The sequence below is a fragment of the Sylvia atricapilla genome, chromosome 1 (genome assembly GCF_009819655.1).
Source record: "Sylvia atricapilla isolate bSylAtr1 chromosome 1, bSylAtr1.pri, whole genome shotgun sequence".
NCBI classification, from domain to species: Eukaryota; Metazoa; Chordata; class Aves; order Passeriformes; family Sylviidae; genus Sylvia; species Sylvia atricapilla.
This window is the reverse complement of record NC_089140.1, coordinates 22,443,284-22,468,525: the sequence shown is the minus strand read 5'-3', so window position 1 is coordinate 22,468,525 and position 25,242 is coordinate 22,443,284. Positions and strand designations below refer to the sequence as shown.

General features: G+C 37.8%; 2 protein-coding genes across 2 annotated transcripts in view; one reads left to right on the top strand and one right to left on the bottom strand.

Annotated features, from left to right (window-relative positions):
* Window positions 1-2,484: 2,484 nt before the first annotated feature.
* Window positions 2,485-3,278, top strand: FAM237B (family with sequence similarity 237 member B). Its single transcript, XM_066323898.1, has one exon. The coding sequence runs from the start codon at window positions 2,485-2,487 to the stop codon at window positions 2,887-2,889; it is 405 nt and encodes a 134-aa protein (XP_066179995.1). The 3' UTR covers window positions 2,890-3,278.
* Window positions 3,279-7,931: 4,653 nt separating this feature from the next.
* CFAP69 (cilia and flagella associated protein 69) overlaps window positions 7,932-25,242 on the bottom strand; it is a 28,322-nt gene continuing 11,011 nt past the window's right edge. Inside the window, 14 exon segments of the mRNA XM_066340951.1 lie at window positions 7,932-8,958; window positions 11,012-11,116; window positions 12,857-12,943; window positions 13,895-14,089; window positions 15,119-15,195; window positions 17,890-18,027; window positions 18,561-18,753; window positions 20,062-20,143; window positions 21,173-21,291; window positions 21,719-21,837; window positions 23,057-23,221; window positions 24,099-24,315; window positions 24,794-24,915; window positions 25,000-25,048. Coding sequence (XP_066197048.1) covers window positions 8,782-8,958; window positions 11,012-11,116; window positions 12,857-12,943; window positions 13,895-14,089; window positions 15,119-15,195; window positions 17,890-18,027; window positions 18,561-18,753; window positions 20,062-20,143; window positions 21,173-21,291; window positions 21,719-21,837; window positions 23,057-23,221; window positions 24,099-24,315; window positions 24,794-24,915; window positions 25,000-25,048 — 1,845 coding nt within the window. The 3' untranslated portion in view covers window positions 7,932-8,781.

The window sequence follows — 25,242 nt, the reverse complement described above, 5'->3', positions numbered from 1 at the left end:
GCATGTTGTGAAACCCTAACAGACCCAATTTTACCACATATTTGTTCTTTTACCTGCATGTTCTGGTGGGAAAACAGGAACATGCATGGAAACCTAGGTTTATGAATGGGAGTTTACTAAATGAGAGTGTTCATGTTCCCGATTAGGAGAAAGATTTGCTCTCCATTGTGTTTTCCTCCCTGTGCCAGCCCTCTGCCCCTCCTCTTCCCCCACCCGAGGCACCCCAGCGCCGAGGGCAGTCTGTGCAGGTGAGGCCCCAGCCCAGCCTGGGCTGACACTGGGCGCTGCCGCACGGAGAGGTGGGGCTGCCACAGCTGCTCTGCCGACCCGAGTTCAGCTGCTGCTGCTGCTGCTGCTGCTGCTTTGCCAGTGCCACAGTCGTCCCTGTGCACTGTAACCTCGGCATCCTCGGAGCACCCAGCAGCTGACAGACACTCGCAGCCCTCTCATTAATGTCTTTCTTTTTCTCCAAGTGGCTGACTTCTGTTTTTCAACGCTACTGTTTTCTATCTCCTCGCTTAAGTACTGTAAGTACAACTTCTGCTGTGGCTCTTTAGTTACTGCCTTTGTAATTCTTTCTTGTGGTGAATAGTAGGAGTCACAAGTTCACAGTCTCTGAGTTTTGTTGTGGTCTCTGCTCCTGTTTGTGCTGTTCAAATGAGCCTTTAACATTTAAGTTTTAAATGGATTAAAACATGAAATCGGAACAATTCAAAATGTTGGTAGTTTCCTGGCTGCTGTTTTTCTATTTTGTAGGAAATTGCCAGTGTGTCCTTTCTCTGAATGCTGGTGCCTAGTGAAATGGAAGTGAAAAGGATTTCCATCCCTACTTGTTTCTGGAACCAGTTTTCTAAGAACCCAAAGAAGAGAAACTAATGCATGTTGATAAGCTCTCAGGATGCTGAGGCAGGTCATCCTGCTGCCTGCTGGAATGTAGCTGGCCCAGGGGTTTAGGAAGAAGCTAGGTTGGAGGGTATCTGTCTGGCTCAGTTCCTTGGGTTCTGAAGCTGAAGTAAAGGAATACATGACTAGGCACCTCAGGTGGCTGCAGCAGTTTGATTACACATTCAAACAAAAAATTATCCCAGGACCCTGAAGCCACAGCAAAAAGACCAGTTTCAAGCTGTCCTGGTTCCTGACCCAGTTTGATGTGACTGTGAGCTCCACGGTGTCACCCCAACTCTGTATTCTTACACACATTCCACACAAATGTTGTATCATCTGTGGATTATTCTCTCTTCAATTGCATCACTAGGAGTTGCAGAAAGGACGTCAGTGTGTGAGCACTTAGAAGATATTACAGACTAACTTTGAGTATTGTCAGTACCCAGAGATATTTTGAGTAGAAGAGCACACTTGCAATTCTGGCCAAATTCCCAGTAAAATTTGCACAGTTGCCCAAAATGTTGCCTTTTTTCTGTACAAAGCCTCACAAAATTTTCATAATTATATTTTTCATTCTGAGTTGGAAACTGTGGGAATAAGCATGGCACCAACTACTTGAAATGGGATTTAGGATACTGAAATAAGGGTCACTGTCTGAAAGTTTTGACTGTCATCTTTTTAATCAGACTTCTTCCTATGCTTTTTTGTTTGATTAGTTTCCTCTTTATGTTTATTCTCCCGTTCCACTGTACTTTATCTTGATAGAAAGGGCTGATAAAAAATTATCAGGTGTTTTAGTGATGTTCTGTCTAAACTTGATTGAAGGATATGGAATGCACATCATAGGAAGACTGTATTTTTCCCAGGGGGAATCTCTGTATAGTAAAGAATACATATTCTGTTGCATTTGAAGTTCTCATTATACCTTCTGTGTTACTGCTCTTTCCATCTCCAATTCTCCAGATAATTTCTCTGTTTTGCATATGTACTAGAAAGAATAATGCCAAATAATGCCAAAAATATTACTTAATTTTCTAATATAAGCAAAAGAGGAATTTTCCCTCTTCCAGTCTTGCAACAGCTGCTGAGTGAGTTCATAACATGCCTACACTCACCCAATACAGTGTACAGTCTGATTTACCATTCCTTCATTACCATCTTTCTGAGTCAGACTTTCCATGAAAGACTGGCTGTTTATAACTGTTATTTGTTTGCAGTAACTTAAAATAGCATACCACTAAGGACTCTTTAAACATCTGCTATTAACCTGATTTTACTGGCAATCCAAGCACAGGAGGTTAAGGGAAGAAGTGTTGGTCTCAAGCAGCAGTTCTGACATTGGCTATGGTCATTTCAAACTTGTTGCTTTGGATTTTCCTGTTCTAAATGGCATTAACGATTTCGAGATGCAAAGTTAGCTTTCAGCATTAGGGTTCACTGAATGGTATTTATTCCATGGTTTGGGAAAAAAGCATTTTTAATGAATATATGTATAAATTATCTCTTGGGGTATCCATGAGACTTATGTGATAATGAACTATATAATGTCAGAATCACTGTGATTTTAAACAATTCTTTTCAGGTATCTTCTGAAGAAGGATGGAATTTGTATGGAAACGATGGTGGTATCTTCATCTGGGCTGTATATTGACAGTGAATTTGGTTTATGCCAATCTAGAGTATCAAAAAGAAACTCCTCCAAGCCTGCGTGAGATTGACCATCAGTGCTGGGAGGTATCATCCCATGGGCTGGTGGAAATGAAGAAACTCAAGGTAGCAGATACAGTCATTGCTCTCTGGGACTTCATGATGTTTCTAAAGGAATCCCCTAAGCCCAAGCACAACGAACTCTTCGATGATTTAGCCCAGAACTTCTGGGATATGTATGTGGACTGTGTGCTTTCAAGGTCCCATGGAATGGGCAGAAGACAATTAACATCTCCCAAATATTCTTCCACATACTCACACAGAACTTTAGAAGGTAACTATAGGATATGGTACTAACATTAAACTGAACCACTGCTCCATCCTCACCCTTCATTGTTTAGACAACTCAATATACTAATTTCCAGTTTTCTGTCTCTACTTGTCAAAGGTGTTTGCATCTTTCAGTGGTAGCTACTTTCACAATACATGACACAGTAGTAGTTAGGGTACTACATTTCTATATTTAACAAAGTGTAAAAAATGCTGGGTATGTATGTGGAAGTGTGTGGAAGAGGATGCTGCATTCTTTGTTTATTACTGTGTGCATATAAATTACCATGCATTAATAAAGTAATTACAATACTGAAAGTTTCCTGGTATTAGGAGCTCAGTCTCAGCTTTGGGGAATCATCATTATTCAGAAGGGAAGCTCAAATCCCTGACAGTTTGAGTCCTGTTCTTCCTACTAAAACTGCTGACATATAATGTTATGTCCTGGTCACTATGAATCACTAAACTGTGTCAGGTTATGGTCATCAAGGTCGTGTTTGAGTCTGAACTGAGATCATGTAGGTGACTTTACACCTTACTAATCAGACCTAAATCTGTTGCCCTCGTTCCTCCTCAGCAACAGGCTTTTTCTGATATACCCTGTCAAATGATTCAGTTTCTCAGAATGAACATGAAGATTATTTAATCATAGCACTTCTAACATACTGCTTGGACAATAACTACCTGTCTTTCATAATTTTGCAGGATCTGCTTTCACCAATCCATTTTAGGCTCAAAGGGGAGAAAATGAAGATACTTAAACAAGACAACATCAAAATGAAGGAGCACAGAATCACAATATATATTGTAGATGTTTGGACAAATTCTTTGGCATGGTTCAATCTTTTTTCTTTTCTTTTTCTATAAAGTACTTAATCACTCCTAAGCTGAACCCCCACACTGTCACTTTTGCCTTCCTGTCTTGCAGTCTACCAAGCTTGCCTTTTCCTCACTGCATGCGTGAATGTGTTCTCAGTCAACACCTTTGTTTTCCCATGTAAACTTTAAAGTCTGGATGTGTCATATTTTTGTAGAGTCTTGTCTTTTCAATAATTCTCTTTTTAAAAGTTTATTTTGATGGAAACTCAGTATATTTTTATACATTATGCAACAGCAAAAATGTAAACAAATGTATTTTATACATCTTCTTGCACATATTAACTTTTAGAAAAAAAAAAGAGGTGAGACATTAAGCTAAAGGGAAGGATCATGCTCATCATAATGTCCTGTGCCATCTAGACTTTGTATTTTATCATTGCTTAGTCTAAGATATGGATTAATTAAAGTATTTTTCTAAGCAGCAAGGCCTGAATAGCAGTCGTTTTCTTGTCTTTTAACATGTTACTTGATAAGCCACTACTACATGACACAAAGAACAGCACTTTACACAAGACTGCAAATCAGGTGATGCAGTCCATCCCTGTCACTGCCCTTGAGATGGGACCGATGGACCAAGTGGTTCAGAAGAGGGACAGATAGATTCAACTACTGCTCTTGGCATAAACCATTGAGAATGAATAAAATAATTCAAGGTGATTAACTGCCTACTTAATCCAATTCTTCTGAGCATAAAAAACCTGAGAAATGCTGACTGTTCTCTGCTTTACTCCCTGGGCAATGCAGTTTGTTCAATCCCTGTTGTTTTTAGCCTTTTATAAAATTACAGGTGGTTTTAATTATTTTAGGAAATAGTACTCATGCTGTAACAGCATATAAACCTTCATAAGTAAACAAGAAATCCATCCCACATAATGTCTAGCTCATATATATAGTTTATAAAATATCCAACAATGTAGGAGCAGCCGTGGACAGCAGGGAGAGGGAGCTCTGCAAATCTGAGACACTTATTTATAGAACACGTGGTTTTATTGCAAGGGCGGTGGGTAAGAAGGGCCTCGCCTTCAGCCACCAGCCTCGGCAGAAGGGATGCCCCAGAGAGAGAGAGAGAGAGTGAGAGAGGTAAGAGGTGAGAGCTAAGAGATGAGAGCAGGGTAAGAGAGGTGGCAGGGGTAAGGGAGTTGAGCAAGGTAAGAGAGCGAGGTCCTCATTACAATACATTATATCTCCTTTTGTGTTGAATATTCTGATTTACATTGACCAACCAGCGTGAGATACATACAGCCTATGAGAATTGCTATATTACCATATCATTCTGTATTCGAAACTCTACTTTTTCTTATCTACCTTTTCCGTGATACCTTGGGGGGGCCTACTCCCTCGAGCCCCTTTGTTTGCTATCACCCAACCCATCACCTGCTAATCGCTGTCTTCCTGCCTGCCGTGCCTACATCTCAATACTAGCTTTCATTTCTATTTCACTCACAAGTTTTATATTTTCAGTATTTCTTGCCAGTCAATCATATTTGTAAGCTTTTCCTGTCTCATTTTCCCAATTCAACAAGTCTCATAGATTTGTAAATGTTCATTTAGGTAAACACGATATTGAATTGCATCTTCTAAAATAGGTCTCCTACAGTTTTCTGGAGAGGGTGCAAAAGTATTGAGAGATTTTTCTGACCCATGAACATCACTTCCAGTTCCTGGTAGAAATAATATTTTTGAGCAGATGGAGTTATTACACACCCAGACACAGCAACTTTAGGAACTGGTACTTTATGATGAGCAACAGTTTGAGAGCCATCATGTAACCTGCCTCAGCAATATCCAGTTTATAAAGCTGTGTACTGCATTGCAACAAATGTTTTAACTGGCATAAATCATGTAAAAAAAAGCGCCTTGTTCACCTACATTAATCGCCAACACAAGTGTCAAAATATAATAACATTTTAAAGGATTGTTTCCTCTATTAGTTTCCTCTGATCCTCTTTTAATTGAATGCCAGAGCAAGGTATCCTATATGCAGTTTCAAAAGCTTCAGCCTTCTTCAGGCAGAAACTTAGTTTTCTATAAGACACAGAAGTGTTTAGCATTCACCGCAATTGTTTCCAGAATGTTTAAACACTCAATTGCCATGGACACCCTGTGGTGTCTGCCAAAGGGGCAGGTGATTATGAACCCCAGGTAGACAACAGCAGCAGCAGAACAAATTCCAGATAGACATTGTTCTTGTATACATCTACCAGAGTTGTGGAAAGCCACAGCTGACTACTGTAACAGTGTGTCTTTTTTGGAGTGCAGCTACGGCCTTTCTGAATCCCAGTCAGCCTCTCCAGTAGAGAAACCGCTTGAGAAGAATTCAGGCAGCAAATCAAGCTCACACATCCACACACATTACAAGGCTAGCTCAGCAGAGAGGCAGATTAATTCTCAGCCCCAGATTAATTCCAGCAGGAGTTCTGTGTGCTGAAGGTGAAATCTGGAGGCCAAGAGGTATCATGTGGTTTCTCTCAGTTATAGAGGGTCTTAGATTCGTGAGTGGTACAAAGGGGGCAGGTGACCATAGGGAAGAGAGGAACAGGACACCAACCCCCATAGGCAATGGGGAAACAGGGAAAGGGGATGCCATGGGAGGATTGATGGGCTTGTGAAACCCAGGGAAACAGACTGCGCAATGTCTGCAAGGATCCATGGGGGAGAGACCTTTGTTACACCTGGAAGGGGTATCTTTAATCTTTGCTTTTCCAGGGCAAGGCACTTGGAAATTCCTTTAAGGGCACAAGGGACTCCACAGACTACTCCTGCGATTTTAGCATGAGGGATTAACAGTAAATGGGATGATCTTTTCTTCCAGCAGTAGCCCCTCTCTTACCATCCCTCACAGGATGTCCCTGTTACAGCAGGGACAGCAAGCCCAGTTTCTTGGTGTTGTGTGTCCCTCCCTGCAACAGGCAAACTATGGGCCATGACTGTCTGGCAGAATCAAATGCTGTTTTTGCTGCTGTCAGCCTTGTGTTAGTATTGATTTATGAGGAATAAATGTAAATATTTGGGGAAATTCTGTCCCGTTCATTCTCCAGTCATTACTAATTAACATTAATGCTCAGTTAAGAAGAGCATTTGCATTTGCAGCTGCTCATTTGCAGTCAGGGTGTCTGTAGCATAAACAATACAGTTGTGGTAGAATGTTGTAGGGCTCGCTTTGTGCCTGATTTCAAGTGTCTGCATAAGCAAAACTGATTTTTTTGGTTAAAGGTTCTTTATCTATATCTTGGCTACAGTGTATTGATGTAGCTTTTGCTCAGAAATTGGAAGAACTTACATAAGTCCTCTACATGTTTTGTAGTGGGCCTTTGCCTTGCTGCCAGTAGTAATAAGTCACCTACACATTCACATATGTGCATGTGAAAAGGATGTAAAAACCCCTCCAAACATCAGTCTTTGGTCTCCAAGTAAAATATGTATTGTTTAGTTTTAATTGTGTAAAGGTAACAGACTATAAATTCTCTAAACCAGTAATAAAGCAGCAAGGCTGCTGCAGAGCTGTCAGAGAAATATAAACATAAAAAACTGAGCAAGACTACTTGACACAGAGGACTTCAGTTAGAGAATCTGTATATACCTTGGCTAACCTTTCTTCTAGGCAGGCAAGAAATACACCTACAGGCTAGTTTAATAAAACAAACTTTATACAGATGGTGTTGGGAAAATGTCATAATGAAATTAGATTATAATTAAAAATTATCAGTTAGCAAAGGGTCACCATAAAAAGTTAAATTAAATTAGCACAGCTCAATTTCTCTAGCTTTAAGTACTAGATGACTTTCCTACTCTACAATGTGATTCTTACTCAACGAGGGCTTAACAGACCTGCCCATAAGAAAAATCTTTCTGATCTTTGGAAAACACACATGTAGAGATTTTTCTAAACATCACATACCATTTTTCATATGTATGTTTTATTTAATTATTTTCTTACAGTTCTTATTTTTATAGAATTTCAGTAGTCAATTTTGAAACAAATCTATTTGCCTTTATTTTTAATGCCACCATTGCTATGTTTGTCTTGTTATGCGGCAAACATTTTAAGATACACTTAGACTCACACGTACCCCACCCCTCCTTCACAAAGTAAAAAAAGGCAGTTGGATTATGTTTAGCTCGAATTTATTTCCTTTTTTTCAAGATGGCAGTTAAAACACAAAAGTTTGTGCTTTTCTCAAGGCACAGGCAAAAACGACAGCCTAAGTGCCAGTTTGTATATCACAGCATAAAAGCTTGCAATGCCACAGAAATTTATGCCATAGCACTGGATAGCAACTGGTTTTAAAATTAAGAGCCTCAGGGAATCTTTCACTGTTGTAACATAGTGAATTCTGGCATTGACCAAATTAAAAAAGAAAACAGCTCAGAAATTAAGTCATCTACACAAAGGTCAGCTGCTCAGAAGTTTGTGTATGCATTCTAGAGGTGCCAAGGTGGAAGAAGGTGAGTTCTTTTTGGAGACAATAGGAATAACAGCCCAGTAATTATTAGATTAGTAAGATCAGTTAAAGGGCTGTGAGCAACCCAAGGAGAAGGACATCCCAGCAGGTCTCTCCAACAGGCTGGGAGAAACTGTTGGTACAGACAAGCTCTGTAGAGAGTATTTAGAAGAAAACTGGGATGTCAGAAGTCCTGATCCTAAAAGTGGCAATTCAAGAAACAAAATGGGCTTGGACAAAAACTGTCTGGGAATGCTATTCAGGAAAATGAAGAATTGAATGTGTTTTTATGTGAAGATTTATCACCCTGCTCAATGAGATGCTTAAAGTGGAATGTGTCAGCAAGAGATGGAAATGAAAACAGCGGATCTGCTGACAGTGGATATTAGCACACAAAGTTACTAGATGAACATACCTGTGTACCATACTGTACAGGGGACTTTATTAGTAAAACATCCCCACATTATATTAATAAAGGCAAAATATAATTTTACTCTTACAATGTTCTAAACAAATTTTCAAATTATTAAAAACAGATTTTATCTTGTATCTCTATATAGGTAACTACATATTAATATGGCACTCTTTGGAACAGCATCTACTCTACAGGTACCGATTTTTTCTTCACTGAGTCCAATGTTTTATCTCTTTTGTTCTTTTCTAAGGCTCCTTCACAAACAGAGGACTTTCTAAGAGCATCATCTGTATCAGCCAGTGGCCCTCTACCATGCTGATGAGGTGCTCTTTTCACAGTTACGAAGCAACCGGGTGCGACCTGAAATACAAAATAAATACATCACTTGACTTTCATGCTAGCATTTAAAATGAGAGGAGAGTTAAATCTTCAACTGCCTTTTAAAAATATTATTTAGTTGGTGGAGATGCCTGCTGAGGTTTCCAAGGGCCACTAAAACCATCCTTTATACTATATACTAAATTCAGAATTTATTCCCATCAATACAAAAGAAAGGAGAGCATGTTCTTTCAGCGGGTACTTTTATGTGCTCTGCTTTTCTGCCTTTGTGTCTGATTTATGAATTGCAAAAAAAAAAAAAAAAAAAAAAAAGAAAATCAAGCTTTAATCCAATAGAAGTTTGCTGTACAATGTTACTTGGATTTGTATAGGATGTCAGCCACAGTTTGTGACCTCAGAATTTCATTATACATTATTACTTATTACTTCAAATAAAACAAAACCAGGCCCTCTTTCTCTCAAAATGCAATTGCATAGAACCACTGCTCCAGGAAATCTCCAGCTTCATTACTACTCTTTATACTGAATAGGTTGGGGTATTGCAATAAATATCCCTGAGTGACAGCTCTGTCTTCTAATCATGACCTACTGAAAAAAAATGCAATTCCTTGAGTGCATGTGGCACACATATTTGATTACTTGACCTTGACTGGCTTGCAACAACCATCTTAGCTTAATCTTCATCTCTCCCTGCTGAGGGTGTTTGGCAGAAAGGAGTGAAGGAGAATGTTGCGTAATTTCCGGCCATATCTGTAATTTGTTATTCTCCTAAGCAATGTACTCAAGGAATGTTATATGATGTTGCTGATACACTTGTTTTCTCAATACACCTGTTCTGCAAAACGGACTAACTTTTCCTTGTTTTTACCTACAGTTATTGAAATAGTGATTGTAGAACCATGAAGGTATTTTCTTGTTAAATCCTCTCCATCCAAGATATGAATATTCTTGGCTTGAGTTTCAAGCCTTTAAAGTAAAATCTAACAATATATTTCTCTCCATTAACAACTTCCAGATTACTTATGCTTATATCAAAACTTTTCATGTACTTTCTGAAAAATATTGCTGTTTAAGTGTCTTGTTGTTTATGCAAGTACCTAAATCATTTTTCCAGCCCATTTCATCTTGCATTCACAGATGTGTCCCTCTATATTTTTGTGACGTTTAAGACAATGTGCAAAAAAATCCTAGTCAAGCACTCTGAGACAATCCCTTGCTTCCTTTTAGGCTCCTTGCTTCTCCATCACAACAAAAATGAACTTCCTCTTCTTTTTCAAGTTGTAGCCACCTTAGTTGTCATTATTCATTCATGCCAGGGAGCCCAAAATAGAATCTCCTGCCTTCATACAAGTTTGAAAACAGCACCTTATGTTTATTCTTCTTCATTTTTCCTCACATTTAAGAGTAACTTATAAGCAACCAAGCAACTATCCAAGCCCCTAAAATCCTCCTCAGCTATGATGCTTACACAGAAATAATCCAGTTAGCTCAGAAACAGTTATTGGCTAGACTGAGGATTCCCCCACGTCTTGTCAAAACTCAACATCTAACTATGCTATTAGGTGTGAATTAGATCTTATCGAAGGCTTTTTATCTTCTCACACTTCAGTTGTGGGAAAGAAATGAGCAAAAAACATTTTTTGCAGATGCAACAAGTGGCTTATCTGCAGGCAGTCAAGAACATGTTACTGATAAAGGACGCCTCTACAGATGTATCAAAGATTGCACAGATGTACTCAACAATGAAAGGAGGAGGTCTTCTTGACCTCAGCAAGGTTTTCATGAATGGCTGTCACCACAGGTACATGTCACACAGCATAGGGCCTATCTTGCCCACTCTTTTTTCAGAGTAATTTGCAGATCTGAATCTCATTCTGCCAAGTGCTTGTCTAAGGCTATGTCAGAATGGGAAGTGGCAATTTGCAGAAGATACAGATTCTTTCTTATGTACTTGGAGTTTGTCAACATAAATATTATTAAAAAAAGTTTAAGCAGCAGCATGTATACAGTCAGAACAAACCCCAACCACTTACCTGTTAATGAAAACAAAACAGTGTTATTAAGGATTACTTACTGTTGTATGGAGTTTTGGAATATCAGTAGAATATTCTGGTCCACTGTGAATTCCAGATTTAGCTCTGGAAGCCTCTATTAATGTTTTCTGAAGCACTTTTGCTTTCTAAAGAGAGTAAAAAAAAAAGGTAAAATTGTTTTAATCTGCATTGATTGTGTCATTTGCGCTTGTTTGAAAATATATAGACAACATGACAAAATAAGTAAGGTTATAATTCTATTTGCCTTAATTTTAAGGGCCTGTTTTTTGACTTTTTCTTGTACTAACCACCCAAACCCAGAATAAATGGAGGTGGCACTGCAAGGGTGGGAAGGGAATCCCTGCTGGCTGTGATGTGCGGGGCCGTTCTGGGCACGGCAGCCCCGGGTGCTGTGAGCCCTCCTGGCCACAAGAGCACACTGCTGCCTCACGGTCAGCCTTCACCGCCGCTCCAGGCAGACCCGGCTGTACTGAGCCGTCTCGGTACAATCTCAGCACATCCCAGGTGAATCACTTCACATTTTCTTTTCCTGAACTTCATGAGCTTTTGGGCAGCCCCTCCGTCCAGCTTCTGAATAGCAACCCTACCTCCCAGCATATGGATTCCTTCCTCCAGCTCGGTGTCATAGAATCATGGAATGACTTAGGTTGGAAGGGACCCCGAAGTTGATCTAGTTCCAGCTGCCATGCCGTGGGCAGGGACACCAGACCAGGCTGCCCAGAGCCCCATCCAGCCTGGCCCTAAACACTTCCAGGGATGGGGCATTCACACCTTGAACCTGATGAGGATGGATACTGATCCAATATCCAAGTCACTAACGAGAAGGCTAAATCAACACTATATTCACTCAGAGGAATATCACTCAAACCTGTCCACTAGCTAAACTTCAATCCCTTTCCACTTTCCTTCAGAGGCCATCAGTCCAGCCAGTTTTCCCAACAGCTTGTAGTCGACCTGTATGTAATCTAGTCCATATATCCCCATTTTGACTACAAGAATGCTACATAGGCCCATGCTGAAAACCTTGCTAAAGCCAAGGGAATAGGCATGCCCGTTCCTCTTTTTCCAGAACAAATAATTTTATCACAGAAGGTAACTATGTTGACAAGGCATGATTTGTCCTTGGTAAATTTGCCACATTTATACCAATCTCCTTCCCCCTAATGTGCCTAAAACTGCTTCCCAGTGACTCAGTTAAAACTAATGAGTCTGTAGTTCTTCAGATCCTTTTTCTGTCCCTTTTTCATTTCTAATTCAAGCATTAGGTCTAATTCTAGCATCTTTCCACAGACCAGGGAGATGTTTGAATAGAAAGAAAATTGTTCTTCTTTGCAAGTCTTTTGGGGAAAGAAGAAAAATTAAATTTAGCTGCCAAAGTTTTAAAGTCTGATTTAATTTATTTTCCAACTCAGTCTGGTTGTCAAACCAGGACGCTAATATTTTTATGTTCTTTTGGGAAAGTGCAAACATTGCTAGAAGAAACTCCATTCACAATAAAATATTTCCCATCTTGAAAGATGTTTGCTGTATTAAAAAAAGAAAATGAGGAAGTGGAAAAAGTAAGATAAGAATGAACAGACTTGTAGTTTCAACAGTTTTAGAAGAAATGCACATATATACATCCACTCCTCAATTGCAAGTGACAAATGTTGATCCCCAGTCTGTGATTGCAGTCAGAAGTATCAAAGATTGTATAACTTTTCCAATAAATCTTATGGTTACTTCTTCTTTGTCTGTGTGAATATGAAATTTACTATAATTCCTACTTGAATATCCTTATAATTCAATAAGAAATGTGTTTGGAACTTCACAATTATTATAACTACACCATAATTGTAAAATTTTAGCTCCATCAGATTTCTTACCTTCAGTGCCTCATAGTTTGATGTCCGAGTCAAGAAATTTTCCCAAGATTTATTTATCAGTTCTCTCTGTGTAAAGGTAGCTTGGATCTGTAATATAAATGAGATTTACAGCATGCAACACAATCTATTTTAATATCAGATCTCTTCTGATTTCATTATGTGTGCAGTTTGAAAAGAATGTTCACTTATGCCCCTTTGGCTCTTCCTTCTCACCTGAGATTGAATGACAAAGTTGTATTAAAGTACTTGCCCTTAAAAAACTTCACTTACGCACTGCCCTTAAAAGCAAAGAGAGGCTCACTTTGTGCAAAATAATTTTACTCTCTTTCAACACATATGTTGGATGAGGCCCAGCTCTTTCAGGAATACTTTCTGTATATTCTTACTCTCAAATGCTGGATAAAAGAGATAGGCACAGGTCAGGTGACAAAAGAGCAGTCATCATAATGCAGGATAATCCCTCAAAAACACTACCATGAGATTTCAGAGAAGTGGACCAACTGAACTTATTTCTCAGAAAGCAGGAGAGGGTGAGACAATAGATGGGCAAAACCACAAAATGTCTGCCTTATAACCAAAGCTGGAAAATGTCCACACTTCTCATTCTCAGCATGCTGAGAAGCACAAAGCCCTACTTTCTGAAGTAATAAAGGTCTGTGAATATTCAGCAAGGGAGCTTAGAAAAAAAAGACTTAAATTTAAGAAGCAGGTGTAGTTGTAATAAGTAGTCTGTATTGTTATCTGCTACAGATGAACACTGGTGCAACTATATAGTAAAATAATGATAATTTCTCATTACCCCTGATGATACTGCTTCATTTTTCATGTTGTTCTCTAAATACTGTGGAAATTATGCAGGATGGGAGGACTGAGGTTAACCTAATTTAAAATTAAAATTTTGCTGCTGAGACAGATTAAAACTTTCCAAGCAGTGTATATGTACAGGATTCTCAATATTATATAATTAAAAAAAATCTGAACATAAATGGACAAAAAGCTTAGGTGGGCTTTCCTTATTTAATTACTCCTTCATCTTACTTCTTTGTAAGTTTTTTTCTCTTCCTGGATTTTGTGGCGGAGTTGTCTTTGAAGCACTTCATTCTGCAGAGCAACAACTGTTCTTCCGGTATTTTCTGACACCTTTGAAATAATTTTCAAGGTTCTCTCATCTGATGAAACAGGCCTGAATTCTTCTTTTACTTCTGCACATATTTCACTCCAAACCTCTCCAATCTGTGTGTGAAACATACACTGTATGGTTCAGTATTTATCTTATTTGTCAGTTCCAATTATTCAAAATAAAGCAACCATATCTTTCCTTAGAGTTGTTTGACTTGTTAGAATTTTTATGCAAGGTTAGATTGCACTAATACTATGAAAAATTCACTCATAAGCCTCCCTATGCCTGCCCAAGACCAAACTTAATCCAAAGAGGAGTAACAAGAATGCTGATAATTACAGAAATTCGGAAGAAATAGCTTCAAGATACCAAATTACAAGAGTGAAGTGTTGAGAGCCTACAAGAGCCTACTTCTTAAAATCTCAAATTTCAAACATTATTAGAGCAAACTGCAACACGAGCCATCAAGGAAAGCTGAAATTATCAACCAAAGACTGAGTGTTGCTATTTCTTGAACACTGCCAGCTCTCACAGACTCTGCTCCTAAACACAAGTTTATCATAAACTAAAACATTTTTTGAACAAGACAGCTCTCACAAATCTTGTTACCTATTGTAGTTTCCTGCAGGCACACCATTCTTAATTTTACACAGAATGGATGGATGGATGGATACTGCATGTGGGGACAAAGATAGCAAAGCACAGAAGAATCTTTTAAAGAATGTGTTTTAAATGTCACTTTTAATAGTGTCCCCTAAACTGACCTTATTGCACAAAGAAACAGTCCTACACCAGTCCTTCCCCAGTTTCTTACTGCTGGCACATTCCTGTCTTGATCTGGCAAACAATTAAAACTATTTTTTTCCAAGTTATTTTTAACTAGCATTAGTTTCTATTCTTATTTGCTTCATGGTCACAAACATTTGTAGCAGTCTGAAGCATGAACATGGGGATTGCTGCAATGTTAGATGTGGGATTGTTTCTTTTGCTGGTGAATACTGGCTTTCACTGTGTGAAATTAAAGATAACTTGTGACATAGGGGACAGCTTTTGAAGGTTTATTTGTTTGCCGTCTCCAGAGATATACTTACTGTTTTTGGGAATGCAGGTATAATAGTAATATTTGCTTGAACAATACTCACTTTAAAGTCAATATAACGTTGTATAATAGCAAGCGTAACAAAATCCTTAGTAGATAAGCCAGGCAAATTTTCAAAACCTAGAAGAGTATTAATTACATCAGTATGATTAATTTATCTTAAAATATAATATTCTAAAAAAAGACATCTTATTTGTCATAGAAACACATGCAAAATCTTCATCACATATAAACCATTCAGTCACTCTTGATCCTGAGCAGGCTTTTGCTGATAAAAAACCTCCTGTTTCTCCATAATGCACTGTCACTGTACTAAAATCTTTACTTATGAATGGCTCTGTCAGCCTTCCAATCACTTGGTAGGCCAGGATGCTACACTTCTGTGGTAAGGATTTGATTTATGTTAAAGAAGACAAACACTTGAGTCTACAGATCACAGGCTCTAGAGCAGCACTCAGCACATAAAGAGTCTGCTTTAACTGTGAAGTAGCAAACGGGAAAATTATACTGGTGCTTTGTTCCAAAGCTGTGTAATGAGGTTGTCCCTCCATCTTGTAGATTTTTGTTTCTGGCAATAATGCCTTGAGCATCATGACTCCATCTTTTAAAAATGTTCCCAATATGTGTAAAAGAATAAGGAAGGGCAATATAGTTGCTGAGACTATGTTTCATTTTTTTTTTTTTTGCACACTGAATGATAATGGCACTTCATTAAAAAATCTAAATATAATCTATCAAATCTCTTTCTAGACTTCATATCATCTGTGTGGTGACTGGGAAAGTAGCATCTGTCTAGAGTATAATTACATCATGTTTTGAAGCTAAGAAATACCATAAATAAAGACCGTTTACCACCACTGCTTTTCTAGATCATCGTGTTACATGCCATTATGGAGCTTAAGAGTTGCTGAGAAAAGACTATAAAATACTTCCATATGTTATTATTTATTTTCAGATATTTTCAGTACTTCACTGGAGAGAGTACGTGGAAGATATCTGTGAATATCGGAGAAAGCTGGAAGAAAACATTATGTCTCTTTATTTTAGTAAAGGATTCAGCTGTGATCTAATATTTAATATAATTCACACTACTAAAATTAGCAAGAACCTGGGTTACAACAGAAGAGCAAGTAGCTATAGATTATTAGAGAAATTAAGGATGTTTCCAAACCAGTTCCTTCTCTAGGTAAAGCAGAGAACTGGCTGAAGCAATCTCAGAACAATTACTGATTATTTTTGAACCTGCAGAGGATGGACATGAAAACAAACAAATGCCTAAAAAAACAGCCCTGGAACAAATAATTAGACAAATAATGTTAATGCAGCTATATGCTAGCTGTAAAAAAAATAATATCCCATGTGAACTGCTGAAAATTAGGACCCAACTTTTGTCTACAGACAGTAAAAAAAATCTCATGCATGTGGAAGAATTTATCACTTATCTTGACTTCAGTCTAGGTTTTTATTCCAGCTGGTGGATGGGGTCCGCCACTTGGGACCCAGAGAGCCACAGCCACCCCAAAGGATGTCTCGCTAGAAACAGCTCCTTGGGGGGTCAGGGCGCTCCTCAGCTGGACAGAGGGGCTTCTCAGCAGCGGGCAGAGCAGTGATTTTTCAGCTCAGTGATTTCAGCTTTCAGTGATTTCAGCTCAGTGCTCTTAGTTCATGCCCTTGTGAGTTTGCCCCTCTTTTAGCCGGCCATAGTGAGAGAGAGAAAGGTCTCGTATGGAATTTCCGCAAGTGGTACTTTATTGAGAGGGTACCAACGAAAGGCTCCAGGGACGAGGAACCTCTGCCGACCAGAGGAAACCCAGGGGTTTTTATGGGACACCGGGGGGGAGGAAAAGGGTACAGAACCAATCAATTGTAACAGATCTACATAAAATCCCGAAGGGGCTTGTGGGTCTCCGGACAGGTCGCCGTAACTATGAGGTTTGTCTTTGTCTTAGGGGCTCTGAGTGAAGTTGCGAAATTCTTCCTTAACTCCTCAGTTTAGCTCCCTCCAGGGCAAAGCAGCTGGGGCTCCGCCCACCCCCACAGGTTTTAAGACAAGGACATAATGAATATTCACATTCAGTGTGCAAACAACGAAAAATTAAGAGGGACTGCCACATTTTGAATGAAAAGATTAAAACGCAAATTAATCTTGCTACTCTGAAAAACTATCTAAAACGACAGAATTTAGTTCAGTAAGGACAAATAGAAAATTCTAGCTTTAGGAATAGCCACCTGTACAAATCCAGGATGGTAGATGACAGTACAACATTCTAAGTTGAATGAGCAAACAATATCATGCCACTAGGAATTAAGCTATTGTTACATTTATGTCTGAATGTTTATTTACAAGATGTGTAGAGTAACATAACTCTATCTGGCTGTGAAGCTTCTGCTGGAGTGCTGTGTTCAGCTTTGGGACACTACAGACCAAGAAGAATTTGAATCAATTGGAAAGACTCCAGAAACAAAAAAGAATAATTAGAGGTTATGTTAGAAAATGCAAATCAACAAGTAATATCTTTCTCAATCTAGGGAAATAAATGTAGAAGTACTAAAATATGTGAAAGAGATATTGTGTGTGGGAAAATAAACCGCAGAGAATTTCAAGCAAATTTTAGGTTTAGTCTTAAGAAAATTCTTCCTGGTGATAGCGGCAGCAAAGTAGTGGGGAAGTCTTGAAATTCAAAAAGGGACTACCCTGAATCACAATGTTTCCTTTGACCTTGTTTTTTTTTTATAGTGACTTTATTGATCACCAGTGAACAAGTTCAGTTTAATGACAAATATGACACTGACAAGGCAATTCATTTGTCTTACCTAGCCTGCAAAATAATGAATAAACTTTTGCCCGTATGCTCTCTGAAATTTCCATGATGGCAAAACTGGGACAGCTGGCAGGCAGCGGAATGACCTTCTGCTGTTTCTGGAAGCTGGTAACAATAGGTCTCTTCGTGTCTAATAATAAAACACAAAACCAGAGTAGAAGAATGAAGAGGTAGTATGTTACCAAACTGAGAGGAAATCCATCTTACTTTGTGCACACCATGTAAGTAATTTTTATTGTTTGGCCGAGAGTTTGAACATAATTTGGGTCAGGAATTTTCAATTAGCACGACTAGAAATTTGTGAGAACAGCACTCATTCTTTTTACAACATATGACAAAACACAATGTGTTTCATGGAAGAAATTAAGCAGTTTAACTGTCCAGCATTAGAAAAGCTGGTTGTGGTTCTGCTCAATACTTAGTTCTTTCCCAGCTGATGAAGAAAATGCTATGTAGTGGCCAGAATGAAATGAAAATAGATGAAGAAATAAAATTAAATAAAATGAAAGTAAATTAAATGGAAGATATTTTAGATTTGGTAAGAATTATAGTGTAAAGCTATAAATGCTGTTATTTAGTGTCATCAGAATTCAGACTGCAATTGCAAATAATGTCATTATTTTACTGGACTGCTCACAGTTCCCCATGCATCATAAAACTTACCAACAATCCTTCCATCTTCATGACGTCTGACTCCCAAATCCAACTCCTCCTCTCTCCATAACTGTATTAGAAGGTTAGCTGCTGTTTGATCTTTCTTCCCTCGCCAGATACTCATGTGCAAAGTGGTTTTAGGGTTGTCAGAAAATTCAACCAAGATTCCAAGAATTATATTGCACAGGTTCTTTTCCTTTAACTTGGCCAAGGAAAAAGTAAAGAAAGTTTTAAACTGTTCAAAACACAGCGATGTCTACTTTCTTAGAAATTGTGTACTATGTAACTGAAAGCTTTTCATCACAAGTAGTTGCACAAAATTAACGTATAAACTCGTAAATCCTTAAAGTTTCTGGAATTCTGCTATGCAAAGTTCCATAAATCAAGGAACATGAGGGACATGATTGTAGGATCATGTAAGACACATTCCTGTGTGTAAATTACATGGGAGGTTTTGTGTATATGGCTCCAGGATCACATGCTGGAGAATCCACTGCTACCAAGGTTTATTGTTCTAAGAAATAGACTCTGAAGGCAGAGGCTGAGCAGCACCACACAGCACACCTTCTGTTTTGTGGCCAGATCTTTTGGCAGCAGCTGAGAGGAGGCAAGGGCTTCAAACTGAAAGAGGGTCAGTTTAGATTAAATATTGGGAAAAAATTCCTTACTTTGAGGTTCATGAGGGAACTTGTCCAGAGAAGCTGTGGATGTCCCAACCCTGAAGGCTGGATAGGACAGGCTGGATGTGGCTTTGATCTTGTGGAAGGTGGCCCTGCCCATGGCCAGAAGAGCTGGAACTGAATGATGTTTAAGATCCCTTGCAATCCAGGCCATTCTATGATCCTGTTATTCTGAGAGTCTGCAGCCTTGCACTGCAAGAACAGCAGGGACTGACAGTACAACTAGTATGAATGAGGAGTGAATGAACCAAGGAAGGTGTGGTTTTATTTTGTAAGAGGGGAAATGTCTGTGCCAGCTCTATGTCTAAGATCCAAAGAAGTAGTTCTACACACAAGACACATACACAAAGTACCTTCAAGCATAAAAACTGTTAAAGCCATCAAGTGCTCTTACTAACTTCAATGTGAAGAACTTAAGTGCTTTTCTGAAGAGAGATATGATTTGAACAAGAGCATAGGTTTTGTGGTTTTTTTTTTTTTTTTTTTTTTTTTTTTCAAAAATAGTATAATATTGTTAAACTAAAAACTCCCTCTTCAAATATATATTAAAAAAATATATCCTGGGAAAACCTATCCACTAATTTCTAAGCAGATATCTCAGTCTGTCACGGGGAATAAAATATACTAGGGTTTTTTTTGTTTGATTGTGGGGTTGTGGGGTGGTTTTTTTTGTTTGTTGGTTTTGGTGGGGTTTTCTGGTTGTTTGTTTGGGGTTTTTATTATTATTTTTATTATAGCAGTCTTAGGAGATACTGCAACAAAAATAATGCAATTTCCCATGTTCTTTTTCTTCTCTGTCATTCTACAAAACCAATAATAAAAATACCTACTGCCAACAAATCCAGAAGGAGAAAAATGCCCTGTTTTTCAATAAAACTGTCCTCTGCAATGTAACATCCAATGACACAGGACCTTAAACAGAAATAATTTCACTTATGTAGAAACACTTTTATGCTTCTGAACATTCTACAATCATCTCATTTATGTTGCTGAATTGCATACTATTTGGTATGCAATATGCAGCATGCTTCATACCTTCAAGGAGTAGAAAAATCACGTTTCATGTGTTTTTTCATTTACACCTTTAACTAAATATACCCTGCTTGACTGCTGTTTCTTCTCCTGCAGGTGGCACACCTTCCTTGAAGCAGCCGAAGAAATTTGGCAGGCTCTCAACGAATTAGAGTAGGTATATGAACTGAAACTAACTCAGCAAACGAGTTTAAAATTTAACCAGGTCATGTCCCTAATCTGGTTTATTGTAGGGCTGTGTGAATGTTTCTGCCAGCAAAATCAAGGGGGTGAGTCAAGCAAGAATTTTTTTGGCAACAGTTTGCTTCTCCCAGATTTATATCATCATAAAACCAGCATTCATGTTGCTGTTGCTTCTTTATTTCCTCTTCTATGGTGATTAACAGAGACACTAAAGAGATCTCCTGTACCAGTATTTTCTCCCAGAAAATATATTCAATTTTAATGCATTTATCAACCTCTGCTTTAAAACAGATTTTTTCCCTCCTATATATTGGCAATCTTTAAAATATTTCTAGCCCAATACAGCCATTTTACAAACGATTCTTATGCTTATGCAATTTTTTGCTAATATTGGTCTATTCTTGCCTGTTGCTTACTTCTCTAAAGTTATTTACTGACTCTAACCATATGCCTCTCTTAGAATGCCTCGAGTGACTCGGCATGTCAGGAGGTCACTCTGTGTGGGGAGTGAGGTTGCCAAACGGAACCCACATTTAGAAAATCCTACATGCAGTATATTCCATTTCTTTTGCATTATTTTTAATTAGTCAAATTTTATGAAGAATTTTTATACATTATAAACAGAAGAAAGGCCTACATGTGCAGAGAAAGGTCATAGCATTGCAGATTAAAAAATACAAGATTTGACATTTTTCTGAGTTACTGCTGCTAAAATACTTCACTAACCATAAGCAGTCGAGTGCACTGAGGAGGAGACAACTGTGGCCTAATCCACTATATAATTTCTTTGGATCCATCTTGAAGAATGGGATAAGTACACCAGTTCCTTCAGAGCTGAAGAGTTCCTATTGAAATGTTAATTAAAGTAATGTTTCTTAAGCAGTATTTACTAAATTCAAACAAGTAAGAAAATACAATGGAAAATAGGAAATGTAAATATTTATATGTAATACATTTGGGCCACTTGTTGGAGCAGAATATACACACAGGAAAAGAGATTTTCAGTTTTTCCAAAGTGCTAATTTATTTCTTAACATATTTTCATATATCAATTTAAAAATAATGTAAATTAACAATCAAATAATTTCAACACTTTCTAGAGGATTTCTGAGTGTTTTTGAATTTTAGCTATGTAAAGAAACATGACTTGTTAACATTGAACTACAGTTAACACCTACTTTTCAATTAAAACACAAAAGTGCAGCATCCCTTAAAAGAAATTATAGTATGTTTTGACATTATCTCCACAGTATAAGGCAGAAATATACATACCTTTCTGTGGACATCATTTTCACAGAGAACAGACAAAATAAATAATATGTCAGCTTGGATTTCCAGTAGAATGGTATCTTCTTTTTCTTTAGATTTGTCTGCTGCATATTTTAAGATGTCTGTAAATGGATATATTTTATACATATGAATGCGCCTATACACAAGTCAAAATTCAATTACAGCTACTGCTTTTTAAAAAACTCAAATTTACATGAAAGGACTTCTAAAGTAAGTTAAGTTTTATCTCTTGTGTTTTAATAACAACTTCAGAAGTGCAGCACTCTGATGCTGCAGTTTCACGGCCTTTACTCTTGGTGACAGAGTTAATGACTTCTCCCTTTTTCAGACTCTGTGTTGCCCTTACATTGTGTTATACAAGGAATTCAGGAACTGATATGAATTAAGGAACTCTTAGAAAAAGACAACAAACTGGCTGGTTCATGCCACTCTGCAGCTTCACAGATGTTTGAACTGACAGTGGAAATGAGGGAAAGATATGAAATACCACCACTGCTGAGAAAATCAGCCTTGGAACCACTGTGTGGAAGAGGGCATTCATACACAAAACTCCCCTAGAATAAGAAAAGTGACTTTATTCTGAAATGTAAGGTGTAGTATTAATTTTGCTTTCACTAAAAGCTGTAGGTTTCCACAGAGTCTTCACTGGAGTTGAACTGAGGCTATAAAATACTTAATTTCTAGGCTTATTATTAGAATATACTCTTTGAATTCCAAAGGATCTTTCCAGTTTTGTTTCCTTCAGAGTGCTGAAAACTCTCTATCATTGTAAGATAGAAGTTAAACCAGTTTGTTTTGGAACTTAAAACAAAATTTAACAGTAGGTATGTGCTAGTGAACAAGAAATACTCTTAAAATTGCAGGAGCAGTGATTAAGCAGTTTTATTCTGCTTTTTTTCTTCACGTTATTCATATAAAGGCACCTTGTAATTGGTTTTATTCTATGCTAAAGAGGAGTTGTGGAAAGCAATCCCATGATAGACCTAGGCAGAAAAGTACTCATGAGCTGGAGTTTCTGGGGACTGCCACAATGAAAACAAGATCTACTAAATGCAGCGAGAAGAGGCAGCTTATGCTCTGAAATTAAACATCTAGACTTTTAAAACTGTCTGTTTTGCTTAACTCATTCAATGTGTATTGAAATGGGGAAAAAATTAACATCAAATCAGTTACATCTTGGATTAATTGGTAGAGGTTTTTTAGTTTTTCAGCAGTCAAAGGAATGACACACTAAAACCACAGCACACAAAAATGCATGAACATTATTAGTGTCAACAGAAATGCAATAATTAAAGAACAGCAATACAAATTATGCTTTACCCAGTAGCTGGTTAATTGCTCCCTGGTCACACAAATTAATGCTCACAGCATCATCATAAATGGCCACAACAGATCTCAGCACTCTGAGGCTGTAGCGCATTTGTGCAAGTTTGTTGCCACGGCCACCTGTTCCATGGAAACTGTGACCTCGACCAAAGAAAGGATCTGTGGAGCAATCACAACAAATACTCCTTTGGGCAGACAGACAACCTGTGTTCAGAATTATGTGCTCAGGAAAAGAAAAAAAAAAAACAAAAAACAACCCAAACCAAACAACCTCAAAACACAACAACAACAACAAAACCCTCCCAAAATCCTGTTGAAGTTAGAAGTGATTCTTGTTTAAAATCATCTACTAATAAGCTTTCTGTGTAGGATTATACTTTTTACATGCATAAAAACAGTAACGTTTTGGTGAACATTTAAAATTATTATACATTTTTTTAACCTTGCTAGGTTTATCAGCAGTTTTGCAAACTCAAAATATGTTATGTTTAGCACGACATTTATTACCAACTTTTTGACCTCCATTCAACCCAAACAAAAATTTCCTCCCAGTAATACATACCAATTTTATGATGAAAAATATCTACCCTTAGAAATCTGGGCAACAAAACTGAGTGCACTTAGTCATGTTTTTGCTTAGCCCACACTCTGATGCCCAGAAGCCAGCTTTAGACTGGAACCTGTATCACTATGTACAACTCTGAGTTAACATGTCCTGTCTCATGGCAGGAATTACTGCTTGGACTTCTTGCCAGAAGGGAAGGGTGTGGCTCACTTAAAACACAGACAGTAGAGGTGTTTGTCTGAAGGAATATCAATATAGTGGTTCACAGGGAAAGGGGCACCAGGTTACCCTTCAGCAGAAAAAAAAAGGATGGTTGGTTGTTTATTGGTAACACGGGTTTCCTAGGTGGCCTATGAAAAAGAATCATTCTAACATCATGAGTTTTACATTTTCCTTTCCTGTCAAAGAAAGAAGGTTCAATTGAACTGTTTTGAGGTTACCTGTGTGTGAAAGCTATGAGTACCCACTGACCTTGGCCTATACACCATTCTAGAAACACAAGGAGAAGAGCATTTGCTTGGCAGGACAAATATTTGTCAACTAACACAGGAGCCACTGAAGCTAAAACAGCAATTGCATGAAGCTGTAATTCTTCATATTGGGCAGCAGACCAGCCAGGAAATCCAAGCTTTTGATTTCGTTTTACATAATAAAGCAAAGCTGGCATCACATGATTTTCACTGAGGAGCTGCAGAGTCCAGACAAAGAAAAAGACAGTTAGTTTACAGGTTTCACATGCAAATAAGAAAAATCAAAGGATGGGTCAACTTTGTCTGTCCTACACTAACAAAATTATTCTTTTATTGAGAAACTATGTCATAAACATTACAAGTACAGGCAAAATCTTGTTATGTTCTGTAGCTTTCCCACAGATTGTGATTTGTTAAATTTTATTATGTTCTTCAGGTGTATTTCAGCAATGCTCTGCCACTTGCCAGCAATTTTCCTAGCACAGTCTAAGTTTGTAACTTTCCAAAATAGAAATTGTATGCTGCTTTCCAACAGCAGGGCTTGGTCTGAATCTATGTATGAATTCTTGATTTGGATAACAGATAATTTCAGTGTACTGGACTATGGCAGATGGACAGATAAGTAATATTCTTGTGATTCCTTTGGTGGGTGTTTGTTGTTGTTTTACTTATTATTTCTGTTCTGATGCAACTTACCTGTGCAGCAGATGGGTCTTTAGATAAGATTCCGATTAAATTAAACAGTAACTTCTTCATCTCAAAATCCTCGTATGAGTAGGTAAATTTAAAACCTTTTACCAAGGGATTGGCAAGTTTAACTATGAATGAAATGGTAGATAAGTTACAAAAAAATTATAATAAAAAGCAAAAATTGTGTAATTATTCAGCATGGAATCTCTTACCTTCAGTAAATGTTGCAAGTACTATCAAGAGCTCTGCAAATCCACTTTCCTAATAGGCATTCAAAAAACATACATTAATTAAATTAAATTGCAGTGAAATTAAGGCTGATGATTTAATTTTTGTTTGACGTTTTTCTTCAGAACACAGAATTTAACGTATCCTATGGCAGAATAAACAGAATTTTATCAAAGAAGAGAACCACCATTTGGACATTATACAACAATAACTAAGGGTTATTGTAA

Coding starts and splice junctions, on each gene's coding strand:
- FAM237B (XM_066323898.1), top strand. CDS start 2,485: ATGGAATTTGTATGGAAACGATGGTGGTATCTTCATCTGGGCTGTATA.